At 41.7% G+C, this 23858-nt stretch overlaps 1 protein-coding gene across 4 annotated transcripts; it reads right to left on the reverse strand.

Moving 5' to 3' along the window:
- Positions 1-1704: 1704 nt before the first annotated feature.
- Positions 1705-23402, reverse strand: st6galnac2.S (ST6 (alpha-N-acetyl-neuraminyl-2,3-beta-galactosyl-1,3)-N-acetylgalactosaminide alpha-2,6-sialyltransferase 2 S homeolog). Of its 4 annotated transcripts, none has more exons than XM_018238542.2 (10): positions 23076-23402; positions 13718-13798; positions 13565-13610; positions 11959-12136; positions 9988-10150; positions 6389-6527; positions 5210-5313; positions 5038-5121; positions 4624-4723; positions 1705-3570 (listed from the first exon to the last, which is right to left on the reverse strand). In XM_018238542.2, exons 1-10 carry the CDS (start codon positions 23180-23182, stop codon positions 3403-3405), a joined length of 1170 nt encoding a protein of 389 aa, XP_018094031.1. In that variant the 5' UTR covers positions 23183-23402; the 3' UTR covers positions 1705-3402. The 4 variants fall into 4 exon arrangements, with proteins under 4 accessions (XP_018094031.1, XP_018094029.1, XP_018094030.1 ...); XM_018238540.2 differs by having other exon boundaries at positions 11959-12142; XM_018238541.2 differs by having other exon boundaries at positions 13718-13801.
- Positions 23403-23858: the final 456 nt, after the last annotated feature.

The raw sequence follows: 23858 nt of genomic DNA on the forward strand, positions 1-23858 counted from the left end.
TGAGGCACTGTATCAAACGCTTTAGCAAAATCAAAAAAGATCACATCTACTGCCCCCCACTGTCCAGCATCGTACTTACCTCATCATAAAAGGCATTCAAATTTGTCTGACATGACCTATCCTCCATAAAGCCATGCTGATTGCTGCTCATAATGCCATTCACTAGGACAAAATGTTGAATGTGATCCCTTAACAAGCCTTCAAATAATTTGCCCACCAGTGATGTCAAACTTAATGGCCTATAATTGCCAGGCTAAGGTCATAATCCCTTTTTAAATATTGAAATGACATCAGCTTTCCTGCAATCCATAGGTACCATACCAGATGAAAACGAATTTGAGAACATCTGAAATAGAGGCCGATCTAAAACTGAACTAAGCTCTCTTAGAGCTCAGGGAATCTATGCTCTGAAGGGCAGCCCTTAAAGGAACAGTTCAGTGTGCAAATAAAAACTGGGTGAATAGATATGTGCAAAATAAAAAATGTTTCTAATATAGTTAGTTAGCGAAATATGTAATGTATAAAGGCTGGAGTGACTGGATGTCTAACATAACAGAACACAACTTCCTGCTTTTCAGCTCTCTAACTCTGAGTTAGTCAGCGACTTGAAGGGGGGGCCACATGGGACATAACTGTTCTGTGTGTTTGCAATTGATCCTCAGCATTCAGCTCAGATTCAAAAGTAACAGTTAAGACCCATATGCCCAACCCAGATTGGTTACTGCCTGGTAACCAATCAGTGGAAACCATGGGAACTTCAAAGCAGCAAGCAGTGTTCAGTCTATAATTTTAGACATCCAGTTTATCCAGCCCTTTAGACATGCTTACATTTTTGGCTAACTAATTATATTGGATTTTTTTATTTTATTTTGCACAGCCTATCTATTTACCCAGTTGTTATTTTTACGCTGAGTAATTCCTTTAAGGCACTAAAATTAGCTTTTCTGAAATTCAGGGTTTTTGTTGCCCCAGCGTATATTTGTTTTTTGCACCAGACATGAAATGATATAAAATTATGGTCACTATTACCCAGGGGTTCAATGACTTGCACATTTGCTATAAGTTCTGGGTCATTTGAGATCACTAGATCCAGAATAGCATTTTTTCTGGTTGGCTCCACAACAACTTGTGCCATAAAATTGTGATGCAACAAGTTTATAAATGTGTTCCCATTAACTGCCATGGCTGTACTGTTGCTCCAGTCAATATCTGGGCAATTAAAATCCCCTATTATCATTACTTTACTCAAACTAGCAGCCTTTTCTATTTGCATCAGGAACTTAGCCTCCTCCTCCTCACTTACATTACATTATAGCATACGCCTACAATTAATTTGCAGAACTCTTTATAATCAGTTAAGAGCTCCACCCATAAGTCTTCATCCCCCTCATTTTCTAACATAACCTCCTCCTTTATATTAGCTTTTAAATCCTGCCTAACAAACAGACATACCCCTCCTCCTTTTCTATTGCCTCTGTCCCTCCGAAACAAAGTATAGCAGCTGATATTAACTGCCCAGTCAAGTGACTCATTCAGCCATGTTTTGGCCACATCATATTTTCCCTCCAGCACCAGCACCAGCACCTCCAGCTCTCCCATTTTACCAGTCAGACTCCTTGCATTTGCAAACATAACATATTGCACATATGACATGACTATTGTCTCACCTAAAACAACGAATATGGTGTGTTTTAGCATCAGAAATATAAACAAACTTTTATTTAAAACAACATTTCAAACAAACAAAAAAAAACGAGTTGCTTTCACTGATGGAAGGCTGCAACTAATTATATGCAGAAAAAAGTAATATCTTCAGCAGCAGAAGGATTAAAAAGGCACAAGCCAACAGAAGATCACTGGCATCAAAGTGATGACATCAGCACTTCTTCTATTATGTCAAAACAGGACGTTAATCCTTCTTAAGGTGGTGCCGATATAAGTTACCGAGTCAACAACATATTGGCCTGTGTACGGGGCCCAACAATGGGCCTGCCTCCTCACAGATATTTGGATAAAAATTGGGCATATGTCAGTCTGGGGCTGTTGCCTCAGGGGCCCCTGCACCCCCAGCTGGAAACCCCTGGTCCTACCTCCATCTTCTAGCGGGCACGTGGGGGGGACCAGGAAGAAAGGTCAGAGACAGCAGCAGGCTTTGTGCAGGGAGCGGGTCTGGGCCAGTAGGTCACACTAGGACCAGGGCCCTCCAGGTTTTTTCCAGTGTCCCGCAGCCCAGTCTGACCCTGACCCTATTTATATGCCTCTTCTTCCTACTTCTCTCACCCTTACACCTGCTACATACAGAGTACCAGACTCTTCTCTTGCTTAAAGATGTTTAAAGAACAAATTAAATGTTTAGAATTTTTCAGATTAAACTAATTTTTTTTGGCTTTAAATTATCAGCCTATTATGGTCATGTAAAAAATTTAAAGGGGCATTTCACCTTTCTGTTATCCCTTAGTTTGTTATAGAATATCCTTTTCTTGGCAACTTTTCATTTGGTCTTTAATAAATAATCTGCCTTCCTCTTCTACATATTTCTTATGGAGGTCACTGACACCATCAGCCAAACAACTATTACTCTGTTAGGCTACATTGTTATTTATCTTTTTATTCGGGCATCTGCTATGTATAGTCCACTTTTTCAAACCACTGTCTGGTTGCCAGGGAAACTGGACCGTAACAACTAGATAGAGAGCTTCTGAAAAAGAATATTAATTAATAAAAAACAAATAAAAAGACAACCATTTGGAGATTGTCTCAGAATCATTGTCTGTATCAAATTAAAAGTTGATATAATTAGAAAATCATTCAACATGTAGACCATTGGCTTAACAGAATGCCACCGGCTACATCATACTAAAATGTTACATCTCCTTAAATTCTAAGGAGGAATTTAAAAAGTGCACCCTCATCAAATTACAAATGTTACACTGCTAAAATCTGACTTTTAAAATATGATATAGAAAGGCTACAGTCACAGTAAAAAGGTTATTCTGGTATCTGGCCAACCAAATTCACATTGTATCAGTTAGTGCAAGTGTCTATACAATGTACCAGAGTGATTGCACTCCAGCAAAGGCAATACAGGGTGATAGTTTTGATAGGTCCAGCCTTGCCATCTTCATCAGGCTGAAACCAGAAGTTTTTGCCCCAGAGAAACATTTTAAATGTCTATAAGGCCACTTAAAAGGATATAAACTCAACCTCTCAGATTGGACCCCTCATAACCAAGTTGTTTAACAACATTTTCCATTTACAATGGAATAATGGTCCAACCACGAAAAGCCCTACCCACCCACCCATTTCCAGTATACTAACAAGAGGTATATTATCTTGTCGGGTGCTGTGCACCATAAATCCTATGGGGGCTGAAATGCTGTGCCGGAATGAAGTTTCCTCGTCTCATCTCTTGTACAATTTGATGATCCCTTTGTCATGCAGCCTGCCCCACAGCTGCATTTCCAAAATCATGTCGTGATTGGCATAGAATTCAAGGGGTATCTTCTGAAGCTCATAATAGTGGTCTGAATAGCGATTGTAATCTGGAGTGATGAAACCGTAGGCGCTCACCTGGCGGAAAGAGAGAAAGGTATAAATATGATGCATCAAAACTATTTATTGGTGGGTGCTAATTTGTTAGGAACCCTAGTAAATCGAATCACTAACCTTGGGATACTTGTCAGTAAAGCAGGCATGTCCAAAGTCCGGTCTGCGGGCCAATTGCAGCCCGTTTTCAAATTTACAATGGCCCGCAGCCTTAAACAAGGAATCACCCATTAATGGGCAGGCCTGGATTTGGGGAGAAGCCGCCTAGGCCTGGGCCTAGGGTGGCCTTACAGTATAAGCCGAAACATACCACTTGCTCAGCTCTGACTGTTTAAAAACTGTGGCATTAGCACCCAACTAGACACCCCGACCCAGGATCTGGTACTTTTTTTTGCTTCCTAAAATGGGAGTAGAGAGCAGTGCCTTCTATCTTCTCCCCGCAGCGGCTGCGTGCAGTGATAAAATCGCAAGTTAGGCACTAGTTCTGTCAGTAGGGCACCCATTTTGTCTGCTTCATCATCATGTGTGTTTATCATGTGGATGTTCTCTTAAATATCTCAGCCTTCAGCAGGGTCCCCTAAAGCAGAGGACATAGCAGCAAAGTAATATTGCGGAGGATCACCTTTGAGGTAACTTTTAATATGTTATAGGATGTCCAATTCCTAGCAACTTTGCAATTGCTCTTCATTGTTTATATATTATAGTTTTTGAGTTATTTGCCTTTTTCTTCTGTTTCTTTCCAGCTTTCAAATGGGGGTCACTGACGCCATTTATAAAACCAATGCTCTGTATGACTACAAATGTATTGTTATTGCTACTTTTTATTACTCATCTTTTATTCGGTCCCTCTCCTATTCATATTCCATATCCATATCTCATGGTTGCTGGGATATTTTGGACCCTAGCAACCAGATTGCTGAAATTGCAAACTGGAGAGCTGCTGAATAAAAAGCTAAATTAATCAAAAAACACAAATAATAAAAAATTAAACCAACCAATCACTCACTACATCATACTAAAAGTTAACTAAAGGTGAACAGCTCCTTTAAGAGCATAGAGGAGGTGGGGCTTCTTTACCTGGTCACAGCTGTGCAGAGCAGTCAGTAGCATAAGTCCCCCGGTACTTGGCATGTACAAGCCGGCATATTTTGTGTTTAATATGTCTGACTTCAAGAATCTGGTAGGGAGACAAAAAGATTATTTTTTGTTCTGCCTTTATTGAGGATGCTGATAATAACAATACCTGCTGTAAACTCCTCTCCCCCTTGGAACACTAAAGATGATACAATTGGGATATGAAAAGAAGTCATATGGGCATTCTATAGTATATAATAGCATTATAATTACTGCATAAGTACAGGTAAACCTTATTTTTGATTGGTTGCATTTGGTTACTGGGATGATCTTGTGAGAGTAAAGGAGAGCCAGGGAGTTGAGGTCGGAGTGAGAGAAGTAACAAGGCAAACAGTCAAAAATGGTTTCTATATTTACCTCTCCCTTGTATATAGCAGGAAATCTGGGTGCAACATTTTGAACTTCCTGGGAGAAGGTTTGGGTCCAAAGTATACAGATGGTCTGAGAAGAGATTGCAAATAAGTAAGGAGCCGTTTTTTTTTCACAAAACATTAACGGAAAGACCATAATACCACTTATTATTACTTACTTATCCCCTTTGTCATATCCACTGGGCACCTGGACTCCCAAGATTCCAGAGCGTAGCATGACATAATCACGTAGGTCAGAGGGAATGAAGATGTATCGGAGATCCTGAAAGAAAAACATAGCTTGTCAATTTGTTATTGGAGAGTGAGGTCACCTTCACTCATTTATGCCACAGAAAAATTAATATTGGCCAGAACAAGCGGTAGACAGGAGAAGCGACTGGAAAGATGTTAGTAAGCAACTAGTGGTGGTGGCAGTGGGTACAGGTGATGAATTGAATGTGACTGATCATAGTATGTTGGATGCCAGTAGACCTTGACCCACCACTTACATTATGAGATAAATGCCTAACATTCTACTTTGGACCTACAGTATACCAGGACATCTCAAGTGTACAGCCCTGTAAAGTGGGTGCAGACTGTTGAAATAAGGGGAAACAAAGGTAGTGGAGGAAGAGCTTAAATCTGGGAAGGGTACGATTTGTTGGAAATGTTAATTTGCTCACTACAAAGGAAAGCTCAGCAAACTGATCAATTAAGTTGAAATCTGAGTTCAACACTTCCTTGTTGTCCAATATCTTTGGGAGAATGGCGGATATAGCACTGCTTTAACCTTGCTATGGTCTAAAGATGGCCATACATGTCAAGATCTGCTTGTTTGGCGAGGACCTTTCATCAATATGTCCAGCTTGAAGTGGGAAACATTGGGCTGATCCAAACTTTTGGCCATTGGGCCAACAATTGGATCATAATTGCCACTAGGCAAACAGTTGAGGATGAGGACCATATAAATGTGCAGATGCAGCCCTCAATTCAACAGCAAAATCAAGCACATGGTATTTAGCTGATATTTGAGCGAATAAGCTACTGACTTTTTATCAGCCCGTGTATGGCCACCTTAAGAGGGGCCCTAACCAAAGGTTTTTAAGGGGTCTTAATGTAAAAAAATAAAAACTAATAATAAAGTATGACAAAACACCCAAAATGTCAAGTTGTATTCTTTTTTTTAATTTTGATAACTTGTAGCAGAGCACCAGGGAATGACAGCAGAACAAACACGTGCTAGACTTGTTGCAGCTCAAATTCTGAGCAAATGTAGCAGCACTCAAATTTTTATTATTTTTTTTTAATTCTTTTTGCTAGCTATCAACCTATTGGTAGCTGGTTATGTATGTACTTACTGCCCCTTTCGGCGTCTGGGTAAAGCCATACTCATTGTAAGATATCAGCGAATTCTTCATGGTGTTGACAGTGAAACCATAAAATGAAGTCTTGGTGCCAACATCTTTCTCGAATCCCTTTATCACAGCCCCATTCAGCCTTAAGAGAGGATAGTACAGAGATTAGAGAAAGAAGGCGGAGAAGGAAAACATGGTAACAAAGAGGGAGAAAGTATGTTTTTCTTCTGTAAGAACATGTAACAAAGCATAACATAAAGGAAAACAGGCTACAGAGAGTTTTTAGGGCAAAGAGGAGAAAAGCACCCTAAGCCTTTAGGAACACTATAGTCTGTAACCTGAATTGGGGTTGCTGGATAGATTTATGAAGATGTTGTCATAGAATGGGGCTTGACCTGTTGGACAATGTACAGTATGGTGCGATTGTATAGTTAGCAAAATTGGTATCACAGAAGAGCCTGTACCTGTGGGATAGAATTCTTAATAAGGAAAGATGGTGTTGGAGTAGGATCTATAACTGTTGGACTATGTCAGTGATCCCCAGCCAGTGGCTTGTGAGCAACATGTTGCTCTCCAACCCCTTGGATGTTGCTCTCAGTGTCCTCAAAGCAGGTGCATATTTTGAATTCCAGGCTTGGAAAGCTTTAATTGCATAAAAACGAAGTAAAGTGCCAAGCAGAGCCTCCTGTTGGCTGCAAGTCCACATAGGGACTACCAAATAACCAATTACAGCCCTTATTTGGCACCTCAAGGGATTTTTTCATGCTTGTGTTGCTCCCCAACTCTTTTTACATTTGAATTTGGCTCACAGGTAAAAAACGTTGGGGACCCCAGGACTATGTGAATAGTAAATGGAGATGGTGCTGGGTAAAAGAAGTTGGTATCAGGGGAAGTGGCTGTAACTGTGGAGTGTGTCATGTAAGGCTTAATGGTGTCATTGGGTGTTTTATATGTGTAGTACTCATCACTCTTTGTTGTAAAGATAAAATAAAAATAAAAAAACTCTTCCTGTTTATCATATTTCCCTAGTAAGTATAGCAACAGAGAGAGAAGTATGAGATCACACCTCCACAAGTGTAAAAGGGGGACAGAATGAAGGGAGTGGTGGTCAGAGATGGATGAGATGAAAACAAAAACAATGATAGACACTTGTTTTATATATTGTAAATTGGCATGGCAAATTAAACACAGGTTTATATTTACAGGGCTTCCCTGTGTATTTGTAAAGTTGCTTCTAGAGCTGCCTTATATAAAGAGTCTTCTTATTGCCCTTCTAAAACTCCTGTACATGTAAAGCATTTAACTTACTCATTGTTGTGTACACCAGCTTGTTATGATCTGATTGTTTGGCCCTGGGAATCTATGGAGACATGTCAGAAGACAACTATATCAATGTGCTTATGTGGTCCTTGCTCAACAGGCCCCATATATTTTTATAGGCCAGTGTATAGCCAGTTTTACTCCCCTGCATTACTGGATACATTTCTTAACAACAGCAGCTTCAGCCAATAATTAGCACACATTCATTGGGGCTATAGCTGCTGCTGTCAATATATTTTAAGAACTATCTAGAGCAGGGATTCCCAATCTATATTACCCTTGAGCTACATTCAATTGTAAAAAGAGTTGGGGAGTAACACAAACCAAATAAGGGCTGTGATTGGCTATTTGGTAGCCCCAATGTGGACTGGCAGCCTAAAAGAGGGTCTGTTTTCCAGTACACTTGATTTTTATACAACCAAAACTTGCCTCCTAGCCTGGAATTCAAAAATAAACACCAGCATTCAGGCCACTGGAAGTTATTGAGCAACATGTTGTTTGTGAGCCACTGGTTGGAGATCACTACTCTAGAGGGGCAGCTAGTTGGCCTAAACCAACCCCACCCACGGATCTCATGGGGTCCAGGATGACGCACACACCACTAGCTCCTTACCCTGAGCTTAAAGAAGTCACCTGTTACAATTAGTGCATCATTTGCTGACTCGCCTCTGCATCAATTAAAATCATTTTTTTTTACTAAATTAGGAGAAGTGAAAACTTTAAGGAAAGTATAAGCTGATATATTAGGAAAAACTGTTCACAAAATTGCAAAATGTTATTTGTAGCGTGCAATCACACCTGTGCGTAGATGTAAACTTCCCCTTTAAAGGAGAAACTACACATATGAACAGTCTGTTTTTTTATGTCCTTCTCTTTCTACTCACAGCCCCTTCTACAACGGGATTTACGCAAAGATAAATCTAGAACGAGGCTCACTAAAACTGGTCCATCTGGTCCGAGCAGCAAGCGGTGGGGGGGAGGAGAAGATTCGTGCATTTTCTGCCTTTGGCTGCCTAAATCCCACAGGTACTTGGAACTTGCCATAAACACAAAGTTATATTCAACCTCCTGCTCCATTCTCTTCTTGATGTTGGAGTTCAAAGTGTTTCAGTTTACAGTATGCCCCACCAGGGTTAGAAAGCCAGACTGTTTTGCAGATTTATTTTAAATTATGCTGCCAATGTTAAAAGGGCACTGTACTTTATAAACCATCTTTACTATTGTGAATTTGTCCCATGAGGTGTTGTTTCATAGTATTGTAAGGGCAGAACATTGTGACTTTATCCCAGGACGGAAGCAGCAGTTTGGCAGCTGATGCTACAGGGCTGAATACTAAATGCTGATGCTAATTGCACCTGTTTCTAGTGATGGGCGAATTTATTCGGCAGGTGCGAATTTCCACGTTTCGCCGCCGGCGAATAAATTCACAATTTTCGACAGCATCACAAATATTATGACACTGGCGACAATTAATAAGCTCACATTGACTTAAATGGGTGGCTGAATTGTCCCCGGCATCAGAATTGACACGGCGTCAAAATAATTCTGACGTGAATCGTTACGTGAATCTTTCACCGTTACAAATAATAATCGTCAAAATTTTTTACCAAAACGATTCGCCCATCACTGCTTGTTTCTGTGCTGTCATGTAGTTATTATCTGTATTAATCAGTCTTTTATTGTGACAATTTATATGATATATATTCAGTTTATTGTGTGTCAGTCCCTAAGATCAGTAAGTGACAGCAGCACAGAGCATGGGCAATGAATCAGCAGAAAAGAAGAGGGGGAGCTACTGGGGCATCTTTTGGGACACAGAGATGGAAAGGTGTGATTTGTCGATCACAATGTGGACATGACCAGTGAGGAGTGGGCAGGGTTTGGGTATCATAGCGGATTGGTGGATTTTGGATATGATTTTGGTTTGGCAAGGGCATATTAGAGTGGGGGACCATTAACTTGATGGCAGGGCCCATCACACAGGGGCCAGATGAGTAGTGTGCTAATAATTGGGGCCCCAGGAAGGAGGCATTATTAACTTATCAGTATGGGGGACTATGATAACTGATGGTTGCCCTGCATGTAACACATATAAACAGAATGATAAGTAAGTGGATGGGCCAGTAACAAGCTGTTTATATCTAGCTGTTTCACTTTCCTATATTCATTTACACCATGTTAAACATTTATTTGAGAGAATCATGAGTAAGAACATAAGGACAAACATTTGTAATGCAGGGAACACCCAGACATAATTAGATACATTTGTTTTTCATTCTTACCTGAATACATAATCATGCCCATCAATCTCTTTTCCCTTTCTGGATCCATTCAGGATGCCCCCATTCCCCACCACAGCACAGCGGATGCACTTTTGGGGGCCCTGCCTCCTGAACATGACCCTGTGTGCAGAGTCATTGAGCAGCTTGAGCGTGGAGGCCACATCTGAAAATTAAAAATGAATAAAGAGGTGTGGGTGTTATATACAGAAATTGCTCATCTTTATCCTTTCTCCTGTCAACAACTTAGATTCTAGGTTGATGGCCAGTTGGCACAACATTAGTTCCGCACACAGGCGCTCAGCTGGAGTAATTCTCAGAGATGGCTAATCTTTATCTATACACAGCTTTATTGTTGCAAACAATGTGATACAGTGGAAATTATCGTGCAAAGACTGCCTACGCGTTTCATGCCCACAACCAACGGCACTTCCCCTGAAGGCCAGGTGGGTATTTGAATCTAAATGTCTGCGTTCCCTTTAAACCAAGGAGAAAAGTGCATTGCATATATATAGTAAGTCCTGTTGTTAGAGCGGCTGCTAAACCGATAGATCAAATGGAGCTCCAGAATAATAAAGTAAATAGCTCACCAAGTTGATCGTGTGGTCCTGGTGTACCAGCCCCAGACCCCCAGCTTAGTTAAAAGTATAAATGCATCTCCATAGGCACTACGCGTTTTTTATCTCCAAGGTACTTAATTATGGGCTGAGATCCCACCCACAGGAAATGAGCTTCTATACAGAAAGCAACCAATTAAAAAACAGTTTAGAAAAAATTAGAAAAAAGGGGAAAATGACTCAGAGCGGCTGCTGTCAAAGAAAGGGCTTATTTTAAATTGTAAACCAATTACTGTCAAAAAACACCAATTATTTGAGTGTAGATGTCTTTAATCAAGCATCAAAAGTATGCTAAGTACAAAAAGAGGGGTATTGGGCACTCAGAAAGACTCCACAAGGGCCGCCCAAAAACAAAGTAAAAAATTTAATATTTATTGTAGATTCATTTACAAAGGAACAGTATCTCCATTGGCCCTACGTGTTTCATGCCCCCCAGGGCACTTAGTCAAGTGCCAATGGAGATACTGTTCCTTTTTAAATGAATCTACAATAAATATTTCATTTTTAACTTTATTTTTGGCAGCCCTTGTGGAGTCTTTCTGAGAGCCCAATTTCCCTCTTTTTGTACTTTGCTGGTTTATCCGCTCCCTAATCTGAGGGTCTGGTGCACCTAGATCACCTGTTCCACATGGTGAGTGATCAACATGTTCTGGGTCCTGTGCCTTTTTTTTCGGTGGTTTAATATTATTGTACAGTACGCTAAGTCAAGTTGATTCCACTTCATTTAAAAGGTGTTCCTGCTCTTTAGTTTTCAGATTTTAGACTTCCTTCTGATGATCTAAATCTGGAAATGTTGAAAGGCTTGGCATGGTAACGTATACATGAGGATGTGAGCGGAAGTGAAACTCTGGTAGTCACATGTAACAGTTGTCGCTGAAGCCACAGACAGATGTGCAATAAATTGTATTAACTTCTGCAGCACTCAATGGGTTACCTTTACTCAGATGCCTTTGAGCTTTTGCTTTTAATGTGGCCCTAGTGAATTAGGTCGGACGTAGGCGCACTTGGCGCTCCTAAAAAGAACAAGCCTCATTGTACCAGACACTTGATCTGCCCATGCAGTGAAACATTCTCTATTACACTCTTGTATAGCCATTGTACTTCAGAGGAGCAGTGGGCAGATACACAGTTGAGTCAATTGTGTGATTGGAACTTTCCAGCTAGGGCTGTTAAATCTGTAACTATGCTGATCTTATTAACGCCCAGCATCCTTGACAGGTACTGAAATTCACAATGGATATTGAGCTGTAGTTTATTTTTGCCCATTTTTTTGCAGGACAGAATAAATAAGCCAGATAGTTGTGTGTGGTTGATAAAGAGAAAGAAAAAATGCAGAGAAAGCTAAAGGTAATTCTACCTTCCTGGGGTAGATCTTTCCAGCCGTAAGGAACTGGCCTCTTGCCGAGGATATCCCAGTTCCTCTCTGTCATGTGACTGTTCCACAGCAGCAGTGGAACCTCAAAGTTAAAGAGTGTATTGAAGTAGGAATCATTCTTTACCCGTAGCTGCAGCGATGTCGGACATGTGTCAGGTACCTGCTCCTTGGTGTAAACAAGAATGGGACATAAATAACAGTGCAAAGTTGTGCAGAATGGCACAACAAGGAATGAAGTGCTAGCTTGAACCCAAGGGTGAAGAGAAACTAAATAAGAATGAGCATGACAAGTGAATATGACTAGTTGGAGGAGTTGCAAGTGAAGAGGAGGAAGCATGAACCGTGCTGAACTGGAGAAAGGAAAATAAAAAAAGAGGGAGATAAAGGAGCAAACATTCAGTTACCTGGCACACTTTGAGTAATATTTGGTACAATGTGGAAAGTTAGTGCAAATGAAGGGAGCTGGAGCAGTGCAACTGAAGATGACAGAGCTGGAACAGTGCAACTGAAAAGTCGTAATCAGGAGCAGTACAAGTGAAGATGAGAAAACTGAAGAGTAGTAAGCATGAATAGTGCAAGTAAAGCATTGCAAGTGAAGAGGAGTGAGCTAAAGGAATGTAAGTGAAGAAGACAGAGCTGGAGCAGTGCAACTTAAGAGCAGTAAGTCAGAACAGTGCAAATTAAGCAGAGTGAACTAGAGCATTGCAACTAAAGAGTAGCAAATTAGAGCAGTGCAAATAAAGCAGAGTGAACAAAAGTTGTATAACTGGAGAGTAGTAAGAAAGAGCAGTGCAAGTGAAGCAGAGTGAACAAAACGATGTGCTACTAAAGAGTAGTAAGTAAGAGCAGTGCAAGTGAAACAGAGTGAACTAGAGCAGTATAAATATAAAAAAATAAAGCCGATTGTGCTAAACTAGAGCAATGCAAGAAAATGTGGAGCGAGCAGAGCAACTGCAGAGTAATAAACTGGAGTAGTGCAAATTACAAAGTTGGAAGGTGGATTAATTTGCAGTTCAAGTGAAGAGGGCAACTAGAGAATGTGAGTTTGAACAAGGTAAATGACCAAGGATGAGAGGCAGTAAAATAAAAGTTAAGAGTAAGGGAGGAGTAAGATGGAAAGTGGTCTGTATATAGAGGGAGCAGGAACAGTCAGACAGATGAGATGGAGAAGGGCAAGTGTATGAGCAGAATTGGGAAAGTGTGGCGGAGGGTCTAAACAGTACAAGTGTGTGATTTAGAGTTGAAGTAGAGCATGTGATGAAGTGTTTGTGTAAGGGAAGATAACTGAGCTGGAATAAGTAAAGTTGGGACCAAAGGGGCAGTGTGAGGGAGAGTGAGGAAAGTAAGCAATGTAAGGGATCCAGCTGAGGCCAACATGTAAAGGGGAGAAGAAAATGCAAAGCTGTAAATAGTACAAAAGGAGGGAGTGAAAAGGGATAATCGAAGAGAAAATATCAGATTGAAAAAAAGAAAGTGGGCGGCTAAAGAAAGGAAAAGAGATGGGCAGTCACGCAAGTAATGAAGGAGAGAATTAAGGCATCAATAGCACATACAAGGTATCTGGTGTGGGATGCAGAGATATAATTACCTTACTTGGTCTTTGCACTCTCAACGTCTCAGTCTGCTCCCGGTTCCTGAGAGAAAAAATTGATCACTTATCTGTGTAGTTCTCAAATTCCCCATTAGAACCCCCATCTTATTCATCTGTAAGCTCAGAGACAGACACCCCATCAGCCCTTACCTTTCCCGTCCATGTGAAACAGCTGGGATCCACTCCAAGCTCTTACTTGGAAGGTCATACCCTACGCCTTCCCGAGGGGTCCTGCTTTGGGAGAAGGTAAATTATATAACTTATTCATATACACAATCCAACACATCTCACAATCATTTCTGCGTCTAAAATATTTTAACTCTAGCTGGTTTTTTAATTCTTAAATGTTTAGGCCATGCAACACTATGCCATGTGCCCAGTGCCCTTTTGATCAATCTGTTTTTTGATACAAAACCATTTTACTAATATCAGAGCTGACAATCACACAATCCAGTAAACAATATGGCCTCTGTGCTGTGTATGAAAAAATCAGCATTGGCAGTGGAAAGGGTGTGTGTGTGTGTGTATGTGTGTGTGTGTGGGGGGGGGTGTTGGCAAGACACACAAGCCAGAAAAGAATTCAGAAAGGGACAGTAGGACACAGAGTTGTGACATTTGGAACCCTGGAGGAACGTGATGTGGCTGAATTACAACACCCATCTGTTTGGGATTCTGTTGCACTATGTACTTTTGAACTGTACTATGCTACTGAAAAGGGAAGGAGAGAGAGTGGAAGGAAAATAGAATAGAGATGACACAACAATATATGCAAGCACACTATAAAGAAAGAAAAGTCTGCTAAAGAAATAAGGAACTTGGGTTTGGAGTTAGCAAGACTAACAAAAAATATGACACTTTCAAGCCAAAAAGTTTCTCTAACTGCGGCGTAAAAGACAAACCTGTCTCGCTGTCCACGTGGCAGTGCAAGAAGAACTGCATTTCTACATCAATACAGATTCAATCCTGACTTCACAAAGAAGGCACAGTATGAAAAGAAATTTAAATAAACTAGATAACTTACTGACAAGCCAACAATGTACTGCAGGGACTTCAGGATAATTGAAGCTGCTACTGAGAAGCAGTGTCCCTACCATGACAAATCACATTATGATGATATGAGGCTAAGAAGTTGTTCCAAGGGCGCAATCCCTACTTCACATATTTTTACTACTCATGCTCAGCCAACTTTTTCATGGATTGTAATCCATGAAAAAGTTGGCTGAGCATGAGTAGTAAAAATATGGGACTGTGGTAGAGCCTTGCAGCTGGTTGGGTCTTCACAATATGGCAGATATTTGGTGGCTTGCATATAAGAATTGCAGGTCAGTATGTCATGGGTCTCAAACTAGGATATCTAGGTATTTAGGTTGTGGAAGACGTTCCAGTATAGTGGCAGTGTCGGACTGGCCCACCGGGAGACCAGGAAAAGTCCCTGTGGGCCTAGGTGTCAGTGGGCCTCTTGCATCTAAATATTTGGCCTTTTCATGGTCATTCCCTATTTCTTTATGTTAATAAAGGCTTAATTATGGAAGACTACAGTATAGTATGTAGAGAAAAGACACTAGGAGAATAAAGAGGTTGAGTGAAGAGAGGAGGTATAATAGTTTGGAAAGTTGGCCCTCAGCGTAAGGTTTTCTGGTGGGCCCAAATCATCCCAGTCTGACACTGTATAGTGGGATCACACGTCAGTCAAATCTTTAGCTGAGGGACCTCCACTTGCATTTGCCCAACACATTGCTCCTTCTATGGCATGGCTAGCTTTGTGTGGTAGCAAGACCCAACAGATTTGCCCATTATAAAGAAAGCAGGTAAAATGCTCACTGTCTTAACAGCCCTGTATCTCCAACAGCACTAACCAATCCATTTAATCCTTCAACTCCCCCTCCTCCATACAGACAAGTACTAATCACTAGTTTAAAGGGATACTGTCATGGGAAAAAAATTTTTTTTCAAAATGAATCAGTTAATAGTGCTGCTCCAGCAGAATTCTGCACTGAAATCCATTTTTCAAAAGAGCAAACTGATTTTTTTATATTCAGTTTTGAAATCTGACATTGGGCTAGACATATTGCCAATTTCCCAGCTGCACCAAAGAAGAGCAATAGATTCTTTTCACTTCCTGCTGTTCTGATTCTTTGGGGGCAACAGAAAGGAGCCAATAATGATTGTGGTCCCTTGCATGTTGTCCGTCAATTCGGCCTGTAGGTCAATTTTAAGGAGAGCGTACCCAGTCAACCTGTGAGCCGTAACTCCTGCTTTTTAGTACCTGGTTACATTGCCAGGAATGCCACACACCTGAAGTCTGATTACTTTTATCATTGTTCAGGGTTGCTCAGGCGTATTCCTGCATAAGTTAGGGAGAGTGCACCCTGAAGCACTTTCTGCAGCACTATTGGCCAACTGTACGTTTCATCATTTATTGCATGTGAGGTTAGGGGTTAAGGGCACCAATCACAAATATGTCCCTTGGGCTGTCAAACATGCCGGCATATTATAAATGCTGTGTAATAGTAATTATCCATTCATGGCTTGCATTGCGTTACACCTCTACGTCTAACCGGGCTGTAGTCCCATGTTTACACAGAGTAGATAAATAATCATATATATACACATAAATACAGGGGCGGATTTGGGTAAATATCAGGAGAACCTTATCTATGCATGTGTTTTCTGTGCATATATTTACATTTCCTGACTGTCAGCTGATGGCAAACCATGAGTTACTGCCCTCTGGCAGGCAATTAACATCTGGTCACCTTCACAGCGCCACAGGGGTGCAATCAGATGAGAAATCAGCAGTGTTTGGTCTGATGAAAAAATAGCTTTGGTTCTATGAGCCAAAGAGAAGAAGAAAACACATTGCCGGGAGAGTATATATCTATAACCTTTTTAACATGTGGTAAATAAGAGTTGATTTTTTTTAAAAAGGTACCCAGTGTGCACTTTGCTTTTTTAGGAATTTATTGTTTGCAACTTTGCACAGTAGCACCTGGGTCAGTTATTCAATTGAAGTGGTGTGCTGGACACTTTCGGACATGGGGAGATCCTAGGGAAAGCATTTACTATGCAGTCCAGCTCCTTGCAGCCACATCTATTATTTATCCCATCCTGACCAATTACCAGTCCCTAAGGATTCCTTACAACCGAGCCCAGCCCACAATTAACGTGGCACGCCGAATTGGACGCTGGTATGCCGAATAGGACACCATTGCAACCAAATTGGACACGGTGCTTGCAAATTTGCCTCTGGACCCCCCTACCACATCCCTGACCCGACCCCATCCTTGCAAAAACTTTTGCTTTTTGCACCGGTCCCCGTTCCAAAAAAGGTTGGGGACCGCTGCCATAGTCTATTGACTCCTGCCACCTACACCAGCTAAAATGCAGTGCTCAATACTGACCCCCACTACCACCACCATACTCCTTACAGTTTTCCCCACAGCCATGGTTAGATTATTTCTATTATATTTTATTTATGACACTGACATATTCCACAGTCTTTTAACAGAGATTATATATCATTCACAGTCCCGTCCCCTGTGGAATTTGCAATCTAAGGATTACATGCAGTTTGAGTGTGTTCTGAGTGCAGAAGAAAACTGGAATACCTGAAGGAAACTCCATGCAGACTTAGGGTAAACATACTGTACATGTGAAAACAGTCGAGTTGACGCAACTGGCTTATGATTTGCCCCCGAATGTATGCACTATTCCATTGGACATAATTGCAGCTGGTGCAAATGCCCATGTACAATGGCGTAACTATAGAAGAAGCAGCCCCCATGGTTGTGGGGGGCCAGGGGGGGCTATAGCCCTATATAGCTCTATGGCTGCCTACAGAAAATTTGCGTGCCAACTGGCTGCTCGGGGAGGCACATGCACTGGAGCAAGGGGGGGGGGGCTGGGAAAACAGTGAGGCATGAGACCAGGTCAGTTGCAGAGTGCCGGACGCCTCCAAAGAATTTTTGTGGGGTGGCCTGGGACAAAGCCATTACTCCACTTCCCACATGGCTGCATTTACACTGGAACTGCATGAAAAAATGGCTCATTATCAGTGGAAAATGGCACTTGCAGTCATAAATAAGCCTAAATAAATCCTTGTTTTATAACCTACACCCTTCCTCCTTTAATGTTCAAATAATTCATACCTTCCAACATTTGAAAATTTGAAAGAGGGACAAAACGTTCTGGCACTTGTAGCCAATTTAATGGCCACACCCTATATTTACCATGTCCATTTTACAAGATTTGGCAGGTTAGGAAAGTTTGAACACATTACTTTGAGTTTTAGGTTCATATTGTATGTGTTATAAGAGTTTTGCTAACGAAGCTGTAATTGCCCTTTAAGATGCCAATCTCAGTTCTCACAAGAGACGGCTTATCTTAAATTTTTACAATTATATCTTTGCTTTGCAATAGTTACAAATGTATCTAAGTGCCGGCGCTGAGTGTTCTGGGCTCTCTGGGAAAAAAAACGTAATTAAGTTTCAGAAACTTTGTATCTTTTTCTGGCGTCAGTGCAGGACATCAAAGAGAAACTCTTGACTTTATAATAAAAATCCGGAACTGCGGGCTAAGCTGTCAACATCAGGACTGTCCCGCAGAAAATTGGACAGTTGGGAGGTATGCAAATATCACAATACAGAACAATACATTTTATGAATGTATAAAATACGGAGGCTGGCCAAGATTTTATAGCTCAATGCTCTGTCACAATCATTGGATATCCTTCGAGCAAGATTCTGCCATAGGGCAAAATACATAAAATACCTGAAAAAAAAAGTGTTGTGTCCCAGAAAACAATGTAGGACAATAAAGGACACCATATGAATGTGAAATATTAGTTTCAGTTGATATGCCAGTGACCTTATGCTGTACGTGTTGAAATATTTCTTTTGAAGTACAAGTCCTAGTTTTCATGGCTTCCCAGAGGTCTCATACAGAGAATAGCACAGCACATACCAACAGGAGAACCTCCAGTAACAAAGCCCTGTTATATCCATCTGGATATTTCTCAGTGCTGGGCATTAGAACTAATGTTCCCACTAGGGATGCACCGAATCCACTTTTTTGGAATCTTCGTGAATACCGAACCGAATCCGAACCCTAATTTGCATATGCAAATTAGGGGTGGGAAGGGGAAAACATTTTTTACTTCCTTGTTTTCTGACAAAAAGTCACGCAATTTCCCTCCCTGCCCATAATTTGCATATGCAAATTAGGATTCGGTTCGGCCGGGCAGAAGGATTCGGCCGAATCCGAATCCTGCTGAAAAAGGCCGAATCCTGGCCGAATCCCGAACTGAATCCTGGATTCGGTGCATCCCTAGTTCCCACCCAGTATTACATTAAGGCTAAATGTACCAATGTGGTCCTGGTGAGATTACTGTGAATAACACTGGACCTGTTATAAACCCGCATGCCAGAGGTGGAAATAACGGGGTCTGCGGTTCGTGCGTCTGTGTATCCGCCAAAAAGATCCGGAGGGGGGCAGGGTTGGACGCCACTTAGTTACGTTACGGTTTTTTTTTTAATAAGGGGTTTTCTTCTCTTTTAAGGTGGCCATAGATGTTAAGATTTTTCTCTCCTTAACAACCAATTTTAGTGGGATCCAACAAATCCGTCAAATTATTATGAGGTTAGTGGGCACCTGCTGCATCTAGCAATTTTTCCTCCGACATTGGTCAAAAAATCGATCAGTCAGGTTTAAAAATGTGCCTCATTCACAGCGAAATGTATCAATTGTCCAATTGTTTGCAGAGCCAAGCAGGCACTTACCCATGTTTTCCCTGACTTTAACTAGACAATATCGCTTCAAATAGTCTTTTTTTGTCAATGGACAAATGTACATTTTAAACGACCCATTTCAAGATAAGCTTGGTCCTACAATAACGAAAAGATCTTTTAAAAATCTCATGCATTCCCTTTCATGTTTAACATCTATGCCACTCGCCCCTTTCTGCTTCATTGCCATGTTTTCATCATTTTAGCTCCACTGTCTCAGCTTCTGTTACCCACTGTATGTCTTATTTGTCAAGCTCTTTAAGTATTAATTTCACCCTTTCCTCTCCTATTGTTATTTATCTCTTCAGCTTCACTGGCAAATACTTTTGAACGTCCTTATCTCCCTAAATAATCATAGACTAATGCCACACAAGGTTAATACATTGAGAATCAACCAATCTGCTGGCATTTGCTTGCTCCTGTGCTTGCAGCCAGAGGCACTGCATTGACCTGGGTACAGACACACAGAGTATTTCGAGTGAGTATGCATTTTCTCAACAAAATCTTTTCTCTGAGTGTCTGAACCCAAGGGAGCATGGATGTGAGCCAATGTTATTCAGCCTACACTTCTATGCCTGGGTCCCATTATGAGCATGTCCTATAATCAGCTGGATTCTGCTACACTGTTTCAGGCATTGGAACCAGACAGTCAGACAGAGGATGCCTTCAACATTGACGATATTTAATTAATGAAACCACAACTTTAGTATGTAAGGCAATTGTGAAGTTCACATCATAAAAGAAGATGATAAGAAATAGAGCAACATATAATTAAAAATAACAAAGTAATAATACAATATGAAATGCTGGTTTACTTTGGAGAAGATGTGATATGGAAACATAAACCCATAAAAATATCACAAAAAGCAGGACTGACCCAACTAAAGGCCCAGGGGCTTCATGTGACCCTCCGATGTATTTTTTATGGCCCCTGCCTGCTTTAAAGCTGCAAACACCCCCTGTGCATGACATTGACATTTTATATAATTCAGTCCATGTTGTACATAATCTAACTACACACTACACTGGAAGAGTTGGATGGGGCTGATCTAGGGTATGAGGGTGTGGTAGCACATTCCAATAATGCTTTCAGAAAAGATTTAGATATCTTCTTGGATAAGCCAACTATCCTTGGCTACCACAGTAACTACTTAATTCAGGAATTATTCTCACTACTGACTACCGGCACCAGAAGATCACCATTTAACGCTCATGAAGAGCAGCGAGAAAGAGCTGCAGGCAGAAATAGGTGTAGAGTAGAGAAATGCTCTGGTGCAGACTGACGTGCTAATACATGTTAGCATACATTTCCTATGACTCTCTGTGGAACATTCAAGGTAAACGAAGGGGTAAGAAAACTCAATATGAATATACAAGAAAAGAAAACAACTGAAAGGTACCCCATTGTGAACACATAGTACTAACATTTCTTGCAAAAAAGGCAATTTCTCAGGTTACCCAAAGGAAGTCGGACAAAACCAGTTGCTCCAACATGTTACCTAGGGGAGGATTGGTGAGCAGTGTCTAGATCCCAGTCAGTCCAGAAATGTATTTGCTAATGTGCTTCACTAGTCTGTTTGTGAGTACAAATCTAAGTTTAAAGGAGAAGTAAATCTATTGAAGCAGTTTATTGCCAATAGATTAGCCACAACAGTGCAAGCTATAACACTATATTTACTCTGCAGAATGCTTTCACATACCTGAGTAAACAGCTCTAGAAGCTTGTTGTTTAGGACAGCAGCTGCCATATTAGCTTGGTTCGACATCACTTCCTGCCTGAGTCTCTCCCTGCTCACTCACAGGGAGGGGAGGAGGGAAAAGGGAGGGCGAAAGAGGAGCAAACTGAGCATGCTCATGCCCTAGTCCTGGATATTTATTCTTAAAACAGGAAGTCTGATACAGAAACCCATGTGTACACAATAGAAGGAAAGAAAAGCTGTGTTTATTTTGACTCAGAGCAACATTACATTGAGGGTTTACTGGTGTATTTATGTAGACCTTTCTGATAAAGCTTACTTAATTTTAGCCTTTCCTCCTCCTTTAAGAAGATGTATTTTTAACTATACACAGGGCCCGCACCCCCTCAGGGCCCCCCGGCAGTCCGTGCGCCACTAACAAATGCGGCCGTACGGAGGGGGCGGGGCCCGGCTGCGCATCACGCCCCACGGCCCGCCCCCCCTCTAGGATCGCTACTGACTATACAGTTTAACTTTTTTGCTCTTTGGCTTTTTTTTATTTTTCATAATGTGGCCATGGGTAAGCTGGATTTTTATAACAGAGCATTCTATCTGATACCTATTATAAGCAGCAGTTCTACCCTGCTTAATGGCTGAGATTCTAGCTATCTTTATAACAAAGCATTCTGTCACAGTGACACCAAGCTTAGCCGATACCCATTGTAAGCAGCAGTCCTGTCCTACTTTATGGCTGAGATTCTAGCTATCTTTATAACAGAGCATTATGTCAAAGTGTCATAGATCCTATCTGATACCCATTGTAAGCAGCAGTCCTGTCCTGCTATCTATATAATACAACGTTCTATGGCAAGGAGGTCTGAACTTTAAGCAGCAATACTGCCTGGCTTTACAGCTGAGTGTTTAGTAATCTTTATAACTAAACATGTATTTGTTGCTGGCGTTAAAGTCAATGGGCGTCCGAATAATGTTGATGTGCGACGATTTTGACGTGACGCAGGCGGATTTTCACCAGCATTTTTTTTGCGGCAGTTTTGCAAATTTATTCGCCGGTGCAGGGAAGCAAAGAAATTCGCAGGGAATTTGCGCCTGGCAAATTTATTCACCTATCACTATAGCAGACCTGTGGGATAGCAGAGATGCAGAGAGACCAACATGTGGCACAGTTTATGGGAAGTGGCAGGGCACAGGTGGGGGGATTAGAAGAAATAACACTGGCAGGGAGACATTGGTAAGAACAAGAGAAGACATAAAGCACAGATGGAGTTTGTACATTTGGCACAAATGAATGAGTGGTACAGAAAAGGCACAGGTGGGGCAGTGGAGGTATTTGGCATATTTGGGCTAATAACAGAAAAGAAGGTGCACAGGTGAGGCAGTGGCAGGTAAATGACACAGTGAAAACAGCAGAGAAAATATCCAGGTGGAGCATTGGCAGGGATACAACAGCAAAGACAAGGACAGTGGTAGATAAATGGCACATGTGTGAGAACATCAAGTTAGTGGCACAGGTGAGCACAATTACAGAAGTAAGCCAAAGATAAAAGGTCACACTTAAAACGGCACATATTGATATGCCTCTCTCCTAGAACATCTACAGCACCAGTTGCAACTCTGATACCACAAATGGCATTCATATCTGTTGCCACTGAAAGTAACAAGCATCAATATTAACCAGCAGTCCAGCTCCAGCAGTTCCAAGGGGACATAGTAGAGGGAGCAGATAAGTGGCATAGTTAAGAGGAGAAGCTAACAGGGGAAGAGGCAGTCAAAATCAACCCCAATGATGTGGCTGCCACCTTGATTCTTTCCACCTAGGCTACACAAGCTGCTGCAATCCAGTGCAACGTGGAGAGGGACAACTAAATCAGGACTGGCATCATCATGAGCACTGGGCACAAGTGAGTGAGTATGGCAACTCCCTGGCGCAGGGACCCCGGTGTAGTTAATAAGCCATTGCATGTATGTGAATCATTAACCCCCAACCCACTCTGACAACAAAGTCCACTCCTCCTTCCCACGTCCCCTTACCTGCTGCCTGCGCTGATCAGGGAGCTATAGTGGTGCCCATAGAACAGGGAGCACAGCGCCAGGGCGCCGATACTGATCCCCACAGACCTCAGCCAACGGGGGCGCATTGATGGATACGGAACTCCGTGCTGGGAACACTCGGGCTTTCCAAATCAGTTCCACTAAGAGACTCCTTCCCTCCCGAGGTGTCTCGGTTCCAGTCCTCTCTTGGCTGCTGGGCCCCCCTGTTCTGCATATGAAAGGAACGGCGCGTAGTTCTGCGCACGAGTGAAAAGATCACAAGCAGGGACTACTTGCACTAGTGCGCTCCAACTGCCTGTTATCTACAACTGACCCCGCCCACTCACTAGTACAGAGGGTGGGGGCGTGTCCTACAATGTTGGGAGGATTGGCAAGTAAACCCACTTATATGAATGTGGATCTGCCTTGTGTCCAGATAGGGCTTTTACATCAATTGGCTGCAGGAAAGGGATTGGCACATGTAATAAATATAGAGGAGAAACTAAATCTGACTCTGTGACTGCTGGGGAACCAGAGGGTATATAGGGGTTCCATTGAGGTACTGAATGACAGTTAAATATATTCATACCCCTCAACATTTGAAAACATTTAGGGCAGAGACACACGGTCAGATTCGGGGAGATTAGTCGACCAGCAACAAATCTCTTTTTCTTCGGGGTGACTAATCTCCCCGAACTGCCTTCTCGCAGGCTAGAATGTAAATCGCCGGCCAGATGGCACTCAGAGCGCTTTGTTTTCCAAAGTCGTCCGAAATTTCCTCAT

Source organism: Xenopus laevis, chromosome 9_10S (assembly GCF_017654675.1).
Source record: "Xenopus laevis strain J_2021 chromosome 9_10S, Xenopus_laevis_v10.1, whole genome shotgun sequence".
Taxonomy (NCBI): Eukaryota; Metazoa; Chordata; class Amphibia; order Anura; family Pipidae; genus Xenopus; species Xenopus laevis.